This window comes from Sinocyclocheilus rhinocerous, unplaced genomic scaffold (genome assembly GCF_001515625.1).
Source record: "Sinocyclocheilus rhinocerous isolate Xijiao unplaced genomic scaffold, SAMN03320098_v1.1 scaffold1180, whole genome shotgun sequence".
NCBI lineage: Eukaryota > Metazoa > Chordata > Actinopteri > Cypriniformes > Cyprinidae > Sinocyclocheilus > Sinocyclocheilus rhinocerous.
Window position 1 is genome coordinate 170,076 of NW_015665886.1, and position 22,218 is coordinate 192,293.

General features: G+C 34.9%; 2 protein-coding genes across 2 annotated transcripts in view; both read right to left on the reverse strand.

Moving 5' to 3' along the window:
- Nucleotides 1-10,896, reverse strand: part of LOC107731648 (inactive tyrosine-protein kinase transmembrane receptor ROR1-like) — a 124,172-nt gene extending 113,276 nt beyond the window's left edge. The window contains exon 1 of the mRNA XM_016542796.1: nt 10,645-10,896. Coding sequence (XP_016398282.1) covers nt 10,645-10,726 — 82 coding nt within the window. The 5' untranslated portion in view covers nt 10,727-10,896. The remainder of the gene's footprint in view (nt 1-10,644) is intronic.
- Nucleotides 10,897-17,794: 6,898 nt separating this feature from the next.
- LOC107731639 (phosphoglucomutase-1-like) overlaps nt 17,795-22,218 on the reverse strand; it is an 11,037-nt gene continuing 6,613 nt past the window's right edge. Inside the window, exons 9-13 of the mRNA XM_016542778.1 lie at nt 20,600-20,735; nt 20,396-20,499; nt 19,578-19,657; nt 18,618-18,752; nt 17,795-18,103 (exon numbers count right to left, since the gene is read on the reverse strand). Of these exons, the coding sequence (XP_016398264.1) occupies nt 18,014-18,103; nt 18,618-18,752; nt 19,578-19,657; nt 20,396-20,499; nt 20,600-20,735 (545 nt within the window). The 3' untranslated portion in view covers nt 17,795-18,013. The remainder of the gene's footprint in view (nt 18,104-18,617; nt 18,753-19,577; nt 19,658-20,395; nt 20,500-20,599; nt 20,736-22,218) is intronic.

Sequence of the window (22,218 nt, forward strand, 5' to 3'; positions counted from 1 at the left end):
TTTTTTGTTCTGTCACTGTCATTCTGTTACACTGTGGAAGCTTCTGTCACGAAAACAAATTCCTCGTATGTGTAAACATACCTGGCAATAAAGCTCATTCTGATTCTGATTATAATCAGTAATTATGTCCCCACTGTATGCAACAAATGCCTCGTTTGTAATGGGTTTTAATGTTTTTGTCTCGTCGCTCCGGCCGGGACACGGCATCAACAGTATGGTGAGGGGTGTAACATTTCCGTCTCACGCTTGAGGTATTCGGCCAATCACAATGCACTGGATAGCTGGCCAATCACAGCACACCTCGCTTTTTCAGACCGATGAGCTTTGTAAAAATCGACGCGTTTCAAAAAGGCGGGGCATAGAGGAGAAACAATAATGTACAGTATGTGGAAAATAATGTGTTTTTTTTACTTTAAACCGCATAAACACATTTCATTACACCAAATACACCAAATAATGTTCTTTTTAGCAGCATCATATGACCCCTTTAAAGGAACAGTTTAACCATTTCGATGGAATACAAAATGAGAAATCTTGAACAGCATACATGCTTGTCTTTTCCTTACAACAACAGTTCAAGAGTGCCATAAATGTGGCTTATATGACTTATGCGCTATATATTAAAAATCTTCTTAAACATAAAAAAGCTAGAAAATCTCAAATGAAACATTCCACTACAAGAAATAACTGCAGTTGAGGAAACTGGAAATTAAAAGATCTACAATTACCAAGCACTTTAATTTCTCATACTTTTCCCCACTAGCTAGTTAAAGGAAAATACAAAAAAATAGACTTGTTTTACCAGCCTCAGTGTTTGGACATGCTATAAAACAGTAATGAATCAAACGAAATGTGCCTCCCATTTAAAATCGGCAGTCCAGCAGTGCATGTCAGAAATAATAACTCAAAATTTTGGTAACAGGCCTGTTCACCCAGTAAAGTGGAGCCAAATTTCCAGCCAGGCCACAGATCCCGCTTAAGTTTTACTCATTTAATTACACAACAGAACAGCACGCATGTAAATAAAAGTATGTATCTCTCTTAGGGCTGCCACTAACGACTATTTTTATTTCGATTAATCTATCGACTAATTTATCGATTAATCTTAACTTTTAATTTCCCACAAAACAATTTTAAAGAACATTTTATTAAACTTGCAACTTTGCCATTCAGTATTGTACCATAAAAAAGTATAAATGTAAACAAGCCATTCACGAAATGTAAAACTAAAAGAGTAAAAATGTAAACAAACATAATAAAAATGAAATAAAAAGAAAATAATTACAAACGTCTGAGAAAGTCAGCATGTTCTTAATGTCAATATATCCACATGTTCTGGGCTTCTGTTCATTACAGCTGTGAGTGAAACTATAAAGGGGAAAAAACATGTTTCAATTAACCCCACTAGATGGGTTTTCACATTAAATAAATGCAATGTTTAGAGTCCACTAGAATCCAGTATTAATGCCACTGATCTATATATAATTATAAAATAATATAATATAATCTGTATTATAGATCAGTGAATAGAGCTAATGTACAGTACGCATTACAACAAAGGCCTGCAGGGGGCGCCAACGGCCTGATGATTATTTTTACACATTACTGTGCGATCTAATACTTGTTTAATATTGACCAAGCATCATTTAATTCAAATGTCCACTTAATCTTTAATATTTGGCCATTTCTTTACGACAGAAATGCTATAGCCACTGTAATTTAATGAATATGAATATGAAAACGTGTAAACTCAGAGTGAGGTTTTGAGCTTTTATTTTGAAACCGCGAGATGATGTAAGTTATTCTCCTGTGTTTGCGTGGATTTATAAATTATTTACCTTACAAATCTGATGAAATGGCGCACGTTGCATTCCCAGATGAACGTTATAATAAACCCAAACTCACAACAACATGCAGAGGATGGAGTTTGAGCCGCTCCACACATGTAAATGATAACAGTTCCTGTGGAACAGCATTTACTATGAACGGAGCCGCTGTGAGACGCACGTATGTAACCTACATGCCTATAACTGCATCACATATAATTATTTAATTAAATCGTAGCATTTGTGAATTCACAGTTATGCTTAATTATGCATACGCATAAAACGGGTTTAATATATCATGAGGCCTTGGAAAACAATCTAATAATGTGTTTTATGGATTCTCGTCCGTGAAATGCGCCACTTCCGGTATTTTGCCGGTTAGTCGACGCAGGCAAAATGAAGTCAAGGATTTTAAAAAATCGAATAGTCAAATAGAATCGACGAATCACGACAGCCCTAATCTCTCTGCAATTTCAATAAATAGATTAATGCGCATTTAATATGGATTTTTTATGCAAAATTGCTGAGAATAGGTGTTTGTTAAACTGTTAAGTCTTGGTGGAATGCATAGCCACATAGACAAATACTGACAGGACAGTAGAACTATGTGAACTTATCATTCCATTTAATTTTATGTCCAACTGTCTATACAGTATCATAAAACTAGAAGCAGGAAAGAGATGGACGAAAAAGCACAAAGAATGTTCAGTAAACATGTTTGATTGATTCAAATGACGTGAACTGACTTGTACTGGTGTAAAATGAGTGGAATAATGAAAGCCTACACTTTCCTAGATCCTGCTTTACTCACAGCTGCCCCATTCACTTGACCTCATTCCTCTGTTTGGTTGAATAACTCATCTGCCAGTTTCCTAGTCCAGTAAATCTCTTTTGTTGAGAAGTGGGCTGTACATCTAAAGCAGTGAGGGTATTAAGTCTTCACACTCACTCCTGCTTCCTCTCTCTTCATGTCTTTGACCCCGTGGCTTTGACCCTCACTTGTTGAAGTCAAAGTTTGCAGAAGTAAAAGACTGATCAGTCAGGCCAATTAATCAGACAATATTTAGCCATTTTGAGGTAAACAGTGAACACTGTGGAAAAAAAGGCCACGTATAATGCACATTTTATTTTTTCTAACATTATTAGGTGGAATTTAATATATAAATACATTGTGAATATAATATGTAAAATATTTATAAAATTTAAATAAAATTTAATTTTGTTTGTCAATTTGCTTTGAAGTTCTATTATACTTTCTTTGGCCATCAGCCACCCTGCAGTCTAGGCATTGTCATCATGAAATAAAATGACATGACATGACATGACATGACATTACATAAAATAAAATAAAATAAAATAAAATAAAATAAAATAAAATAAAACAATAAAATATAAAGTAAATCATATGAAGATAAATAAAAAAAACAATATATAATATAACATAACATAACATAATATAATATAATATAATATAATATATCCCACTTATCCCCTGTTTTCATTTGCATAAAGTTAAATATAGCATGTAACCTGAATAATGTCCATGTCACAGAGAAACACAGCTTCCAAAAGCTGAACATAATTTTGGTCTTTGCCTCAAAATGTAGAAAATGCTATAAAGTAGTGCTGGTGTTGAAAAACATCCAAAAGGAAATGAAATAACTGTTAGCGTGGAAATCTGAAAGAGCTAGTTTAAACAGGTAAACTCAATTTTCCCCTCAACGCCATTTAAGATTTTGATCCGCCTCTGGGATATTCCACTGGGACTGGAGAAGACATTCCTGCTGAATAAAATTTCCATCTAAGTGAGCCTTGATGAGATTCCTCTCTGCCACAGGCAAACACACAGCGGAGCCACATGAGCAGTGCTGTATTTCATAAACATGAAAGATACATGCAGGCTACAGTACACTCTAGTTTGTGGGAGACTATGGTCAGTGCTTGTCATTGTTGAGGAAATTACATAAAGTAAAGTAATAGTCAGAGGTGATGGATAATCCCGGTTCAGCCTTAGCATTATCAAGACTTGCTGAAGATATCTGGTTGAGGGTGATTCACAGATCTTTGGGGTCAGACTTTGAGAGCAGTTAAGACAGCAAAAGCTTCATAGTGTTTGCTCTGTGCACGCATAGCTGGGCAGAGGTCTCACAGGCCTCTGTGGCCTGTTTGGCTTCCAATCACAAAGCATTAGGGAAATTAAGCTTTTTATTTCAGGATTCCATGGTCGGTGTGGTCGGGTAAGTCATTTCTGCTTTGCCACAGAGTAAGAGAGCTAAATGACTGTTAGCTGCCTGCATAAATGAGTGAAAAGGAAAGAGACAACAACCGAACCGAAGGAAAAATAGATGTGGAGGGAATTGAGGAATACACAAAGCCAGCAATTGGGCTAACAGCCCCTCTTAAGAAAATGTCATTTTTATGTTTCCAATTGAATAAAATATGTAGATTTTTATTAAATATTGATGTAAATAAAGACAACTAGAGGGAGCTTTCCTGTACCCCAGTTTTATGTTTTGTGTGTGTGTGTGTGTGTGTGTGTGTGTGCCTGCATTATGATATGGGTCATTCTGTGTCAAATTTTAGATTTTGCTGATATTTTTTCTGTAGAAAAACAAACATATATAGTGATGAAAGCCAAAATGTCACAGATGTGTATTTACGGAGTAATCCACTATTTTGTAGAGGGGGGTCAAAATGACAATTTTGAGCCAATTTACAGGGGTGTAAAAATGACTTTAGAAAGCTGGCAGCATCATACGTTATTTTTACACAGATATTGGTAGGTCTATTAGTAAAATCTGTCGTTATATGCTAATGCACTTCTTGTGTTTTTTGCCTCAAGTTTGCATGCCTGTAACTCAAGAAGTATTAAAGTTATCTGAAATATCTTTTTAAGAGGGAGCTTTCCTGTACCCCAGTTTTATGTTTTGTGTGTGTGTGTGTGTGTGTGTGTGTGTGCCTGCATTATGATATGGGTCATTCTGTGTCAAATTTTAGATTTTGCTGATATTTTTTCTGTAGAAAAACAAACATATATAGTGATGAAAGCCAAAATGTCACAGATGTGTATTTACGGAGTAATCCACTATTTTGTAGAGGGGGGTCAAAATGACAATTTTGAGCCAATTTACAGGGGTGTAAAAATGACTTTAGAAAGCTGGCAGCATCATACGTTATTTTTACACAGATATTGGTAGGTCTATTAGTAAAATCTGTCGTTATATGCTAATGCACTTCTTGTGTTTTTTGCCTCAAGTTTGCATGCCTGTAACTCAAGAAGTATTAAAGTTATCTGAAATATCTTTTTAGATTCTGGTTCTCTGTGTAAAGAAATCTTAAAGAAATTTGTCATTTTGACCCCCTTCTACAAAATAGCAGATTACTCAGTAAATATACATCTGTGACATTTAATATTTTAGCTTTCATCACTATTTATGTTTGTCTTTCTACAGAAAAAAATATTAACAAAATCAAAAAAATTGAGCAGAGGAAGTTATTCCAATTAAAAAACAATTAAATTTCATTTGAAACATCAGCTATTTCAAAACCTTTTAAATATGTTTTTTTATTATTATTTTAAAGAACTTCAATAGTATTCTGATTTTAGTGAATGTACATCATATAGCTACAATCCTTCATTTCAACACCTCCGATTTTCTCTGCTGGCCTCTAACAAAGGCCAACCAACATTTAATAGTTCTTTGGCTTTTGTCCTTAAGTAACAGGACAAACAGTGACTTGTGTTTAACTGTGATCCACTGGCATTGACAAGCACACAAAAAACAGAGCCTAAACAAACAAACAGCTGTTTAAAAGCTCTTTGTTTGACTGCAGCTTGTGGGTAAATGTCCATAAAAGCTGAGAGGCTTCACTCCGGGTATCCTAATCCTCAACTACAACACAACAATTCAAAATGCTCAAGAGTTGCTGTCAGCGCATAATATTATGTTAACACAATCTTTCCTAAAAAAAATGTTTGTGAAAAGAGTGGGACTCTCAAAACAAGACAGCGAGGACTTTCTGATTCTTTTTATTTCACACGTGGAGCATTATTGTGGCTGAAGTCAGCTTGTTAAACATAAATCACTTTAACAGAGCTAATCATCACAGTCTTGAACATTTTTTATCTACATGATATATGTTTTTTAGCTACTTACAGTAATTACCAAAAACAAGGAATCAAAAGCAATCAAAACATACTTAAAATGCTGACTGCATCTCCGAAAGAGCAGGCCAATGAAATTAATTTGATTATAGGAAGAATGCCAAAAGATTTAAGCATGTTTGAATATTACAAATAAATCCAAAATTAAAATTCAGCCAATGAACTGAATGCTGCAATAGGGACATGTTATGCTAACATTGTGCAGTGTCTAACACCCATAAAATGTAATTTCCTGAAATGTGGATTGCACACTTTTAACACTCCCAGCGTGTGCATAGTACACACATAAACACACATGTACACATTGCATGAACTGAAAATGTAGTTAGCCTGACACTTCTCCCACTTGGGCCACTAACAGTGCAAGAAGCATTCAATCATTTCAGCAAAGTCAAAAATCCACAGTCTGTGCGGGTCAGACAAAACACTTGTGTAGAATAATTTCTGCATATAAATACTAAATACAAGCAAACACCTGCCGGCATGTCCGGGTTCTACAGATCATCATGATCACCTCTGCCCAAAGAAATCCCGATGGCCAGCTGGTGTCAATAGATTTCTCTGAAGACACAAACGGCTTATTTTAACTTCCAAAAAACAACTGCAATTGCAAATATAAGACCAAATACAAGACCGCCGATTTAAAGGGACCCAGTTGGATTTTAATTGAAACATTCAAATAATAAAAAAAATAACCTAAAGGAAACAGCAATTTTAAGAAATGTTCCATACTGTGATGTGAGGCTGAAGTGAGAGTGGGACATTTTGGAGCCCCAAAGTGTCAAATTTTAATTCCTTTATGCCTTTCTCGTTCCATTTGGAACAGCATGGGTAAACATCAGAACTCATGCCAAGGCTGAGCTGTCTATCACACTTTGTGAAAACTGTCAACTGTTCCTCAGTGTTCAAGTCAAGGTACAGTGTAGCAAAGAACCAGCATTTGAAAAAAAACATGCATAAACGAACAAAAACCAGATTAGACTGAAACCTCATAGGGAAGCCACTGCCAAAGAATCCTTTACAAATGGCTTAATCAGCAATGAGTATGTGGGTGCATGATTATAGCAGCATTTTCAACACCTAAACGATGTTTTTCAAAGTAAGCCAAGCTTAGTAACATCCACTTCTATCACTCAATGCACTACTGCAATTTCAGAGCTAGATTTTGCCTACTAGGCCACATTATTTAGGCGAAAAAAATGTTCCTAGACTGACAGCGAGACCGAATTATGAATGTACAAAGCTCTCCTCAGAGATAGAACCCTGACGCTGTCAAGACCAGCACTGTGTGTAGGAAAAGAGAGAAATCTCCCAGATGACTGATACTTGCACATATATTTTCATTTTAAAGCAAATATCAATCTCCGACTGAACAGGCAGTAAAGGTTAGGTATTTATGAGCTCACTGGGAGTGTGACAGGTACAAAGGCCCAACTGTGGGCGGCAAGAAATTTGCCAGTCTTTAAGCATTGAGGGTTAGTTGAGACCTTAATACAACGTAAACAGGCTTTAGGGCTTTACTTTCCGACACATTTACAGCTAAAATGAAAAAGCCATGTTTCATCATACCCTCTAAAATGTGAAATGTAGCGTATCCTGGCACATTACATTGGGCAGGCAAGGGAAATTAATTATTTGATAAGTGTTGGCAGACGTCTGATCGCTTAGATAATAATGGCAGCTCATTTTCTATTATATTCACTGCAGACCTTTTGGCCTGTGATGTATATTACTTACCATTAGCATTTTTCAGGCCAAAAAGGCCAAGGACAAGGTGGGTAAGACTTCTCTGAATGTAACCCAATATAATATGCTGCCACAAGCCATATAAAGGTAAAGATTACTAAATACTGACAAAATTAAATAAATATGATATTGTTCCAGATGCTGGCATTCACTTTGGAATGGATGATGAAAAATAATAAAATGGAATTTGTAATTTTTAAACACGCCATACAAACACCATGAAAACAATAAATAAATGAGAAAAAATACGATATTTGTCCAATTGAAAAGATACATATAATTGAGTTAATTAAGTAGGCTACAGCAAACTGCCACCTAGACTATAACAATATTCTACATTACTCTGATGTCCCTCCATATTTTTATCAAGATTACAAGATATTGATTTTCCATCCATTTTGGGAATAAAAAATAAATAAATAAATAAAATAAAATAAAATAAAATAAAAAGGCATGTAACATGAAAGATTTTTACAATAATAAAAAAACAATGCAACACCGTAAAAAAAACCAGGTTGCAAAAACACCAGTTTGTGAGTTTATAATGATGTTCTACATCACTCTGATGTCACTGAAGCTGGATAATGAAATTGAATGGCTATAAACTCTGCCAGTTACTCCACCACAAACAAACCCAAACAGAGAGACACGGACTAAGAGCTTGAATCACACCATCACTAAAGACAAGTGAAAATACACAGATCATTCTCTAAGCTCATATCCAAGACCTAAACATCCAGCTCTGACAGAAGACTTACACAAAAGATAGGGTAATAGAGAGCAATTAATCAAAGTGTTAAAACTGCTGGTAGGCTAGTATGTAATTCTCCCCACATTCTGTTTATTAAACAAGACAAGCCAAGTTTTTTAATCCAGCCAACTTTCAGTATTTAGTAATAAAATATAAAATGCACAGTAACTTCTTGTGTTTGACACCTCAGATATAAAGATTTATAACTCTGAAGAAACAGCAGGAAAAAATTACAACTTGTGATATAATATACACAAGCATCTGACATTAAACAGACTTATAAAGTCATACCAACAAAAAGCAAATGGTTCACAAGAGTTGCGTGGCTTTCAAAGTTAGAACATGTGGCTGAATGGGCATTCCTTCAACATCTATGAAGGTTTTTTTTAAGACGGGAGCCTTGATGCTTGAGTAACTGTACTGTACACTTGAAGACCAGATTAAACCAATGAATTTTTACTACGACGAGTCAAATGCTCCCTCGTAGGCGTCTGTTTCTATTTTGCCCACCGCTCTCAAAAATATGACATAGCTAGATATATGTAGCGTAGTGTCTATAAAACTCCATCTGAAAAGGTTTACATTTTGTGACAAAATATCCCGTGATACTATCTAGAACAGATGGGAAAACACGATTGCATTTATATCGACAAGGTGAAGTGAGCCACATATTGACAAAAAGCTCATCCATCAGATAAAAGGTCAAATTAACTCTAAGCCAAAACATAAAATGGAGTCCATGTCTCCCGTCCTAAAGTACAGACATCCCGGCACACAACGAACAAAGTGGGAATCTGGAAAGAAATCCATCCAAACCACAGCACCAATGGTCTTAGTCAGTGCTTTAAGTTATAAATGAGGAGCAATTGTTAAAATTCCCCTCGGACAACTCAATGCAGAAAGCTTTGCATGTCATGGACTAACATTGAAGTCAGAGTACAAAATATTACTTGATTTGCTAGCAGGTTGTTGCTTTGTCAGTAAAATTTGTCAAACCTGCCGATATACTGTAATATAATGTAACTTAATCTGACAATTCAACTGAAATATTTTTAGTTGAAGTAATTTATGCTTGGGTTGAAATCTGATTAGGGTTTCACACACTTCACACACTTAACCGTTAGTTTGCTTATTTAAAAATAAATATCTTCAAATGTTATATATATATATAAGTATATATAAATAATATATGATATATATGCTAAATGACTAAATGTAATGTAAATGTATATATGCTGTATGCTCATTAATATTAAAAATAATTTATTATTATTATTATTATTATATGACCTAAAACTAAACCTGATTAGCCTATTTTATAGTGTCCATGTTGCAGTGCATTTACGGGTACACTGATAATTGCGAACTATGTACTCTTAATTATTTTGCAAACTGTCTGTAATTACTGTTATTGTTTTAACTATTGCAGTAATCAATAATAGTAACATCCACTCATGTAACATAAACACTCTAAATAAAGAGTTGCTCAAAAGTGTACAACTACATTCAAGTTGGTCTTTGGTATATGTCTCATCCTTGTAAACTAGGAAATAATGAAAAGCACATAGAAGTTAATGTACCTTTTTAAGCTCTTTGCTCAGTATAATTGGATGCTATCTTATGTCAAAGTGCTATTCTAAGGCAAATGAAGCAGCTCAGACCGTACAAAGAGACTCCAACTGAGAGCTTAAGACTGTTACTCTCTCAAATCAGTGCACTTTAAGATCTCTATTGTCATTCCAATGACACAAAAACTGTTTAGATAGCCCTTTGGCAACATGAGTCAATAGGTAAACAAAAAAACCCTGAGGACTACTGAATGAAATGACACCTCTAACTAGTTGTTCAACATCATGACATTTAAAAAAATGTCTCTTTACATAACAGTGTGCACATTACAGCACATATACAAATACAAATAAACATTTCATTTACTTATATTGAATATTGCACATTTATGTTATACGTTGGCATTGTGCTGTAATTTGAGACATGTTTCCTCAAATTATTTCTAATAATAATATCAGAAATATTTTCGACTGCTCAGTGTTTCCTGTGAACTCGACAGATGAGGCTCGGTTTAATTAAAAGTAATTCTGTAACTTAAGTCGATTATGAATAAAGTAACGTGCAAACGCACGAGTTTAATCGCCTACCGCAGTTGACTACGAGCATGACGATGATCAGGGTGAAGTTGCGCTGGCATCCGTGCGGCTCTTTCACTGTTCCTCTGCTCATTTCTTCTGCCTCTGAGCGCTCTTACATCCACCAAAAGCTCTTCTCACAGGTCAGTGTTATAGCTGGAAAATGCAGAGCTCTTCTGGACTTTACTAAGCCTCGGATGTCCGCAGAGGTGTAATGTTGTAGGCGGATGGTCCTCTGCTCTGCTCTGCTTCTCTCGCTCCTGTTTGGAGTTTGACTTTCTTCAGTCCTCTCAAGAAGTTTCCACGAAGTCTCAGGACATGTGCTGCTTAACGGTGTGTTTGGCGCCACTTGCTGTTTCAATACAGGACTGTCTGACTAGTACAATATTTGGAAACATTTTTTTTTAAACTCAATTTCCCGCGTAATTTATTTAGTCCCAAAATGCCTACTTTTTGTCACAGTGGTAGCCCCAAAAATGATAGCAATAAGAATCACAGTCTTTAATAACATTGGACAATAACAACTGCCCCCTTGCTCAAAAACACACAAAAACGCTTCATTTCAGCATTTAGCTACTCCATCAGTCTACAAAAGCCTTGAAAAGCCTGTTGGGAAATAGAAATACAACCTAAGGTTATTTTACAATTCCAACACAAATTAAATGATGTTGTCCTAACACAAATTAATTATTTTCAATTGTACAATGTTTAGGAATTTTGTGGCATTAGCTAAAATTAAAGTCAATTATTGTATTTAAAAACAATCCCTAATAGTAAATAAATAAAAGAAGGCCACAGAATATAGTAGCCTATATTTTAGTATATGAAGTATATTTTATAATGTTGTAAATAGAAAAGAGGATATACATTTGTAATTAAAGTCAATTGGAATTAATTACTAACAAATAAATATTAATAGGAATATATCTTGTTTCATATTAATGATAATGTATTAATGATATAAATAAATATATCATATTTTAATATTATTATTAATAATATAAATATGAGCAATACCTACATGATAAACAAATCTATATTTTCCCAGAGTGTTTATTATAAAAGAGCAGCAGACTGTTGTCCTGAGATCTAGAATATCTGCATTCTTCTTTGTTTAAAATAACAATATAAACTGTAAAAAAAATTAAATACAAAAAGCAAACAGCCTTTCATGTAGTGACATCTAATAAAGAGGTTGTATAAAAAAAAATTAATTTGACCCAACGTGCTGCTCTTTTAGGTCTGTGAAGACCAGACAGAGAATGGTAGCAATTTTACAAGCCAGAGGCCTTGCATCCTGACCTGTTTCTGTTCATTTATGTTATATCAGTGGCGGACAAGAAAAGAAAGACATTCCTCTTTTGAAGTGATGGGCTGGGTTGACTCTCCAGACCCAGAGTTCATCCCTCATTTCCTCCGGTGACGTCGGCTCTCTGACACACACAAACGGCAGGCTGTGATCAAAGCCCAGTTAAAGTCACACTCCTGCAGACTCTAATATGAGCTCACATGCTGGGAGGAGATGCTTATTGGTGGGGATGGAGGAGGGAGGACTGTCCCTGCTGCTTTCATGAGAGCTTTTTGGTGGAATGAATTATGAAGGAATGGAAACTAATGTTAAGATATCAAACACATTTCTTGTGAGCATGCAATTGCATAGAAAAGCTGTGAAGATTCATGAAGCAAAAGAATAATTTTGTCCAAGCTAAGATTTTTTTTTCTCTCTACAGTCAAGCATCTCAGTTTTCAAAGAAAAGCTGTACCTTTTCTTCAGTGTGATTGCATCTAATATTAAACATTTGGAAACCATTATCTGCTGAGCAGCAAAGCAGTTGAAATATTTGTGACATGGGGCTGTTTTTCTTTCCGATGTCTATCTGTTTTATTTTCCCAAAATAAAATAAGATTATTAAAATTGCAACCATGCACGGCGAAACTCATCTAATTGTAATGAGCAGGGGGATTGAGGGTTATGCGGGCCGCTTTGAAGGTCCATCCCCTTGGCCGTTCTCCACACACAGCGGATCTATTCAGAATGGACCTTCTGTTCTGAACTTTAAATGGAGTAATCTCTGGAGTTACTAGGGTTTGTAGCTAATGGGAATAAATCCGCTTGAATTACAAATGAGAAGCTACTGAGCTTCCTGTACTGTCCAAAAACGGAATTGAAGTTACTTGTGTTCTTTCTTTTTATGCAATATTCTTTTTTTTTTTCTTCTTAGCGTTACATGATACTTATATTTTTGTCCCATTATCTATTTAAAAAAATTAATGAATTAAAAAATGTAAAATGTAATTCATACATACAGTGGCTTAAACACAGTCTATGATGATGAACATTAATTTCTAAATTAAAATGAATTATTTTATGGGCCAAAAGTATCAGGGTGATACAATTGTCCTGATAATGTAAAAAAAATTCTTTAAAATAATTGGTAGTTCCATAAAGTTTTTATAATTTTGGTATAATAATCTTTTATTACTTGTTTTTAGAAAAATACAAACAACAAAAATATTACAAAACTGCTTCACTGCTTATTAATATCTGAAAAAATGTACCCATCAAATTAAAGTCATAGTGTGACCAACATGCAGAAACATGCAGGAAAAAAGTGATATAATATAATATAATATAATATAATATAATATAATATAATATAATATAATATAATATATAGAGATGATCCCCACAGTCCCTCATGACTGTCAATATCCATACGTCTCTCAAAATAATACATAATTTAACCTTTTCATGCAAGGCAAGAAAATAATGATCAGGTACATTCACTTGAGTAGACCTATATTGACTTGGTTATACCAGATGACACTTTTTAAAGTGATCTATTTGAAACTTTTCTTGAAAACGGTATACAAGTTTTTCAGATCCACTGTGAATAGCACTTCTTTTCTTTGTCTTTTACTTTATTGTGGTCACTCTTAAATGTCAGGCATCTTAAGACTAAAAATAAAGACGTAGATTTTCAAAGAGATGATGCATGTGTTGACATGCATTTGCTCTACCCAAATAAGGGCATTGCTGGTGACATCATATCTGGTAACTGATGATGTGTGCCTGGCGAGACATTTTTGAGTGGAGTTCAAGATGTGCTGTGACGGTGACTTCATTCTCATGAAAATCTGTAAATGACGTCTATTAGATAATTTACATTTAGATCAAAATAACCCTTTGAAACTAATCCTTGATCAGAGTCCAAGAATGACACAGAATCAATGTGCATACTAACAACTTCTGAGTCCATCTACATTTGTGCTACTAACAAGCCAAGGCAAAAAGAGCAGCAAGGAAAGGTGATATTCACAAAACTGATGTAGTATGATAACAATGGGGCACATAGAGAGGACTTATTTGAAGTCTTTGAGTGGGTGGGTGGTCTCTCATTAGTTTTCCAGTCTTTTAGCCTCTGATAGCAGTTGCATTTGGTACAAGGGGTCATGTTTAATCATATGGAAGTAGGGTCAGCAAGAATTAGACAGCATAGATGTTATTCAAACGTGTGTGTGTCTGTGTGTGTCAGGAAGAGCTGGGTGGAGGGTTCCAAAAGGAAAAATAAAAGATGCAAAGAGTGCCAGCATGGCCCTGTTGCTGTATTTATTTTGCCTGGCTTTAGGAATGATTGCTCAAACTCGATCATGCTGATCTTCACCCACATGACCTGCTGACAATGAATGCATCTCAGCACATTCCGTAAGGCTTTAACCTGGGCCCAATAAAATAAACAATATGGAGCAATACACTGTTGTTGTTAGGTCAAGAGGTCATCTCTCTCTCTCTGTCTTCTGTGTTATTAGATTCCTATGGTAATTGATATCATAGCATAGAACACTCTGGATAACAGAGGGGAGAAGAATGCAGAAAAGACCAACACGCCACACTGTGTGAGCTAATATTTTGGAATATTCATGGTTCCTTGGGTTAATCTGTCATGCATCATCTAGTAAATAACGGGAATGAAAAGTTGATGTAGGTTTGTTTTCATCGAGTAAACTGTGCATGCTGGGGAACTGTGTGAACTTGGAAAAACAAATAGATTCTTTCTCTGCAGTTTCCCAGTTGCAATTTAGCTTTTTCCACGTGTTGGGAAACAAGCAACAGTAATATGCTACTCCAGATGCAAGCTAAACTGTTACATGAGGTTAATGCTACACGCACGCACGCATGCACGCGCACACGCACACACACACACACACACACACACACACACACTCATGTTAGGTTTCTGTGAAGTGTGGGGACTTTCCATAGACTTCTATTACTTTTATACTGACCAAACAATATTTTCTATCCCCTAACTCAACCCTAACCCTAACCTTTACAGAAAACCTGTTTGCATTGTTACACTTTCAACTAAACATCATTTACTATTTTTAATAATTTTTTTCCCCTCGTGGGGACCACAGGCCAGTCCCCACAATGTCAAAAACTTCAGGTTTTACTATCCTAGCATAAACAAGAACACACACACACACACACACACGACACACACACGACACACACACACACACACTTTATATGTATGAATAAATTATGATTTCTGAATGATAATGTGACACGAAGAATGGAGTACTGGAGTAGCTTTGCCATCAATATAAATTACAGTTTAAAACATATTACAAATCGAAAATTTCACAATATTACTGTATTTTTTAATCAAATAAAAGCAGCCTTGGTGAGTATAAGAGACTTCTTTTAAAAACGCACCTTTGATTGTGTACTAGCTCCATATCTCTAAAAATGTGAAATACAATTACTTTTAAGTATGCTTTCAAGTGTCTTTAATGTTATATAATTTAAAATGTAAAAGATAAAAGCAAAGCAAATGTGGAAAGGGGTAAAATTAACTTTTAGGAATATTGGTTGCATTTTTGTTTCATTTGACAAGATCTTGTCTTTATAAATATATGGCTGCAATGATTGTGTTAGTGACCTTTTCTAAAGGCTTTAGATCTCTTTAAACCTCTAGATTAAATAAAGATGCTGTGGTAGAAATATAAAGAGATTAAAAGAGGACTTCAAAATAGAATAACCTGACAGCTAAATACACACTGTTACTGCCATTACCTCATGTAATGACATCCAATGAAAATAAAACCTGCAAACCATTACTTTCCAGGCAGGACGTTCTTTGTATCTTGCTATGTCAACATAGGGGGGCTTCTACAATGTGCAAACCTGTTCTGAAAAAATGTCCCACCTATTTATTCATCCAGAGCACAAGCGGGAAACCATTTGAGAGCAGGTGTTTGATGGGTGTCCTGACAGGTACTAATAAATGGGTTGTAATAAAGTTGAGGTCATTTCTGACAAAGACTGGGGAAATGTTTTGATCATATGGGTATGTGTATGCCGGTTTCAAATAGGCTGCTACTTTTTTTTTTTTTTTTTAAAATATAGACCAACAAATAATATGAATAATATTTTATGATGTTTAACTATTTACTTTTTGATATCTGATGTCACAATAGGTAAAAACTGATAATAAGACGGTTCAATTTTGATGAGGAAATACTGTATATTCGGTCTAGACGGTAAATTGCACAAGCTCACTGTAATTTGTACTGTATCAATATCAAAGGTTCATTTGGCAGAGATCATTTAGTTGGTCTAAATATAGACCTACATATATTTTTCAAAATAAAGAGGTTTCTGTTCTCAGGTATGTGCACCTGATTTCCCATATTAACTAAATTGAAGGAAATTTCAAACCAAATAGACTGACTGGGAGTTTATGATGACAACACATCATTTCATGAAGGCACTATATATATATATATATAGATATAGATAGAGAGAGAGAGTGGGTCCATACATACATTTTAGACCACTAATGAAAATACCCTTTTTTTCCCTTTTACATTTTTAAACAATGTTTTGAATAATAAATTATATCCAGATATAGCATATATGATTTCATATATATTCAAAAGGTATCACATGCTTCAATGGAAGCAAGAAAATCTGACCTTTAATTATTCTGACCTCTTTAACGGATTTAACATGCTCCGTGTCACAAACCTGATTGTTTGATTAGTGACCTAGAAATAGAAATAAGGCAGATTCTTAAGGTTTATTCAATTTGTCACAACTTTTCCTTGAAATTTTTCAAAATTTTAAAGGGATAGTTCACACCCACAAAAAATTCTGTCATCATTTACCCAATTTTTCCAAACCTGTATGAGCTTCTTTCTTCTGTTGAACACAAAGAAGGATATTTTGAAGAATGTTTGTAACCAAACAGTTGACGGTAGCCATTGACTTTGATCATATTTTTTCCATACTGTGGAAGTCAATGGCTACCGCCAACTGTACGGTTAAAAACATTCTTCAAAATATCTTCTTCTGTGCCCAACAAAAGAAAGAAACTCATACAGGTTTAGAACAACTTGAGGGTGAGTATATGATGACAGAATGTTTATTTTTTAGGTGAACTACACTTCAAGTTAAAAAAAATAAATATAAGTGCCAGATTTTAATTTAGATACTCATGACGTTTTGGTAGGCATATATTGTGTTGGTAACAAACTCTGACATATAATACTGTATAATGTCTTATTTATCACGTATGCAGTCATGTATAAATACACATAGTTTTATGAAAATCTATGAGGCAACATATTGTCAAATGTCAAAAATCTCAGTGTCCAAAAACATAAATAATATATTTAACTTTTTAAGTTAAAGTTTTTATCTGTGTGATGATTTTTTTCAGCGACCAAACCAGTAATAATTCTTTGTTAAAGGCTTTTATTTTGAACAGATGCCATCACCCAGATTTAGGTTATAAAGAAGACTCTTCAAAAAAAATTTTAATTATGGTAATCTGAGCTTTTAAGTGTCAACTCCCATTGAAAGACACTTGTGCTATTTGTGGTGCTAATTTAAAGGCAGAATATATTTTATGCAGGTTTCCTGCCTTTAGGATTCTTTATCCACTAATAACACACCGTAGCTTAATAGTTACTACTTTCAGCCTCAAATGAAAGACAAACTGTGTATATGAATAAAACATAGCTGTTGTTTTTAGAATCCAAATATGATAGATCTAGCAGACACAGAGAAAAGTTAAGCGCTTTAATCCCAATGACAAATCATATAGTGCATGAAAAAAGCATGACTTCCTTAAGAACAAATCACAACAAGCTATTCATTTTATAGACTTTATTTTATACTCTCTCTATTTATAATGGATATAGATCTTTGATTGTGCATGTGGAACACTAGAAATGTGACACTTTCTTGAGGACACATTGAACGCATAATGACTGGGGTATGAAACTGATGGCAATAATGATAAAGTAAGGCATTGCTGCGTACAGTGAGAGCTAGTCTGGGCTGGATCAGGTGAATACGGCTCTAGGATAATCATGTGATCACAGTTGGAGCGGTGCGGCCCGTCTTTTCCTGTAACTGAGAGATCCTCAAGGCAATGTCCACCAGAGGAGCCAGCATGACCTGTTCAGCATGAACAGTTGAGACAATGTTAATAATCTTAATGAGGATAGAAATGTTACAAGTGCACTATTAGGGAACCACAAAATGAGAGAAATACAATAGGGACTTTTGATTTAGACTAAATGGAAACAGACGGTCCAAATTTAGTGTTTTGTAGTAAAAATGAGAATCCTTTTCTTCTACAGTAACTCAAGCCTCAAAACTCAAGATGAAAAGAACTGCTGGAACTAAAACGTCATCATAGCTCAATTCTAAGCGTGTCTGAGGTTGATCCTTTAAGACAGATTAATACTCTTGTGATCCAGTTTGAGCAGATCAAATTGAGTGAATTGGATCTTTAACCATATGTGCAGGGATGAGCATGTCAAAATTGATTACTGCTACAGTTACAACAGACTTACTTTAAAAAAATAAAATATAAAAAAAAAACATTTTATGTAAAAGTATATGTGGTGGGAGAACATATTTTGTGAAGAAAAAAAAAGAAAAAAAGCGTAACTTTTGACCAGTTTACCTGTGGGTCCTGATAAATTTTCTGGGGGTCTTTCTCATAGCTGTCAATGTAAAGCCTGATGGTTGCCCCAGCACTGCCTGTCCCGCTGAGACGGAAGATGATACGTGAGCCATCAGAGAAGATGATCCTCAAACCCTAAATAAGCATGAAGACAGGAAACAGGGATGATGGCCAACATACTGTGTTTTGGAAAGCATGCACAAATTTCTATGAAATTGAGAAAGGTGTTTAGATTAAACGCCTCCAAGACTGTTCGTTTGGATGGTATTTTCATGAGCTATTTCAAACACAAAGGGCATGATGAGGCTATTCTTTCAACAACAGTAATGCAGATCATCCGTAATTTCATCAGAGAAATCATATCAACGAATATCTACATATCAATGTCATTTCAATATTTGAGGTTTAAAAGAACGGACAATCAGCAGTTATAAAAAGGGATAAAATACATGTAAATATATAAAATATTTTATTATACGAGTAGAAATTCATGACTGACTGTTTAAAAAACTTGAACAAATTTTTATTTCAGATAAATTAATGAAAGAGAATAAAAAAAATGTTGATTATAATAAGAATCACATATTAGAATGATCATGTGACACTGAAGACTGGAGTAAACTTTTGGAGTCAGCTTTGCCATCACAGGAATAAATTACATAAAGAAAGAAATAGCTCTTTAAATGAGTGGTAATACAAAATTATCACAATGTATTTTTTATCAAATATTTTTCTTTTTAGTAAATAAACAATAATAAATATTATAGAAATATATAAATCTATCTAATTCTAGTTCTAATTCTAGATATGAACAAATGCACATCAGAACATCAACGTGACCTGAAATCTACAGAAGAGCTAATTAAAAAACTAATTAAGCAATGGGCTGACCATATGATCATTTATGTTTAATCATATTATGTTATATTATTATTATCGTTTTGTGTACACCTGACTCACCTGTCCTTTTGAAATACTGCCATCGACAGGGTCTGTGTACTCAAAGTTATCAGCGTTCTCCACTTGATATGTTTTATCCCCTGAGGAGAACTTCTGCCCCACAAAGGCTTTATCAGACATAGTCGTCTGTAAGTGATCAATCATCTTATTCGCAGCATCTGAGTCCACCTCTTCATAGTCATACCTGAAACAGAGATTTGGGACAAAGTCTGGTGACTTCCACAAGTCACCCAGCAGAGGGCAGTCAAGCTACAGAGATCAGTATGTCACTTTATTGCGGTTACCTTGTGAAGAAGTTCCTTCCAAACTTCTGCCAATGGTCTTTCATGATATCCTCTACGCTCAGCTTGCGAGTGGCCAGGATTGAGAGCCATGCGAGAACTGCCCACAGACCATCCTTCTCCCGGATGTGATCAGAACCTACCAAAAAACAGCACTTTAAAAGGTTGTATCACGAGAAATCAAGCTTTCTTTCATATTTTGAGAGGAAAGAACTTGACTTACTATGAAAACATAATGGAAGTGGTGGTGAAAAACATTTATAACTATTAGCTTCATAAGAGAAGAATTGTTGAATAAAGTCGTTATTTTTGTTTTCTTTGCGCACAAAAAGTATTCTCATAGCTTCATAAAATTACAGTTGAACCACTGATGTCACATGGACTATTTTAACAATGTCCTTACTACCTTTCTGGGCCTTGAACGTGGTAGTTGTTGCTGTCTATGAAGGGTCAGAGAGCTCTCGGATTTCATCAAAAATACCTTAATTTGTGTTCCGAAGATGAACGAAGGTCTTACGGGTTTGGAAGTTTTATCCCCTGAGGAGAACTTCTGCCCCACAAAGGCTTTATCAGACATAGTCGTCTGTAAGTGATCAATCATCTTATTCGCAGCATCTGAGTCCACCTCTTCATAGTCATACCTGAAACAGAGATTTGGGACAAAGTCTGGTGACTTCCACAAGTCACCCAGCAGAGGGCAGTCAAGCTACAGAGATCAGCATGTCACTTTATTGCGGTTACCTTGTGAAGAAGTTCCTTCCAAACTTCTGCCAATGGTCTTTCATGATATCCTCTACGCTCTGCTTGCGAGTGGCCAGGATTGAGAGCCATGCGAGAACTGCCCACAGACCATCCTTCTCCCGGATGTGATCAGAACCTACCAAAAAACAGCACTTTAAAAGGTTGTATCACGAGAAATCAAGCTTTCTTTCATATTTTGAGAGGAAAGAACTTGACTTACTATGAAAACATAATGGAAGTGGTGGTGAAAAACATTTATAACTATTAGCTTCATAAGAGAAGAATTGTTGAATAAAGTCGTTATTTTTGTTTTCTTTGCGCACAAAAAGTATTCTCATAGCTTCATAAAATTACAGTTGAACCACTGATGTCACATGGACTATTTTAACAATGTCCTTACTACCTTTCTGGGCCTTGAACGTGGTAGTTGTTGCTGTCTATGAAGGGTCAGAGAGCTCTCGGATTTCATCAAAAATACCTTAATTTGTGTTCCGAAGATGAACGAAGGTCTTACGGGTTTGGAACGACATGAGGTGAGTAATTACTGACAGAATCTTCATTTTTGGGTGAACTATCCCTTTAATATAAACTGTAAAAATGTTTGTATGTTTTACAGATAAAAAGTACAAATGCTACAGTAAAAACATGATTAATTATGTTACCTTGCATGGTGAGAAACTGTAAACAGTTTAACATCACATTATTTGTCTTTTTTTCCCCCTGTAAAATACTGTAAAATTTATAGTTGTGTCAAAATTATTAATTATCATACAGTTTACGGTGAAAACAGTAAAAGGACAGTCCTTTTAAAAGTCTCTGTATGACACATCACATTTTTTCCCCTTTTTTTTTTATATACACTGTACAACCTCAAAATAATCAGCATCTTCAAACATTTTAGTTACTAGGCGTGTATATACTGTATATCAAACCAAAATTTATTCAGACACCAACATTCCTCACATTATATCAGTTTATTCGCTATAGTTTAGAAAATGGAAATAAAATATGACAAGAACTCCGAGTTAAACTGTCAGAACAAATTCATCTTGATAATGTCAGATAACTTTGATAGAAAAGGTATGTAATGGATTACAATTAACCAAAAATTATTCAGTTGTTAAATTTAAGTACACAATTAGATAATGCCAATTTAGGCCAACCAATTACCAAGCACTGCTTAATTTTGTTCAGTGTGTGGTGTAAAAAGGTTGCATTAGCAATTAAAGAAAAAAAACACTTAAAGGGGTCCTATTATGCTTTTTCACTTTTTCAACTTTAGTTAGTCTGTAATGTTGCTGTTTGAGCATAAAAAAGATACAAAGCTCAAAGTCCACTTCAAAAGGAGAAATTTTATTTAACAGAAATCACTTTTCAAAAACTACAACGAACGACTCGTTTGGACTACAACGCACATTTTCCGGGATTTGTGATATCACAAAGATCGACGAATGGGACGAGACCTGGTTGAGCTGCACTAGAGAAGGCAACGAGTGTTATCACTATGTCGCAGACACGCTAGCTTTCCCAAGGCAGACGAACTTAAAGTGGTTACAATCATCCGGGTTTAAAGGGGTCATATGATGCTGCTAAAAAGAACATTATTTTGTGTATTTGGT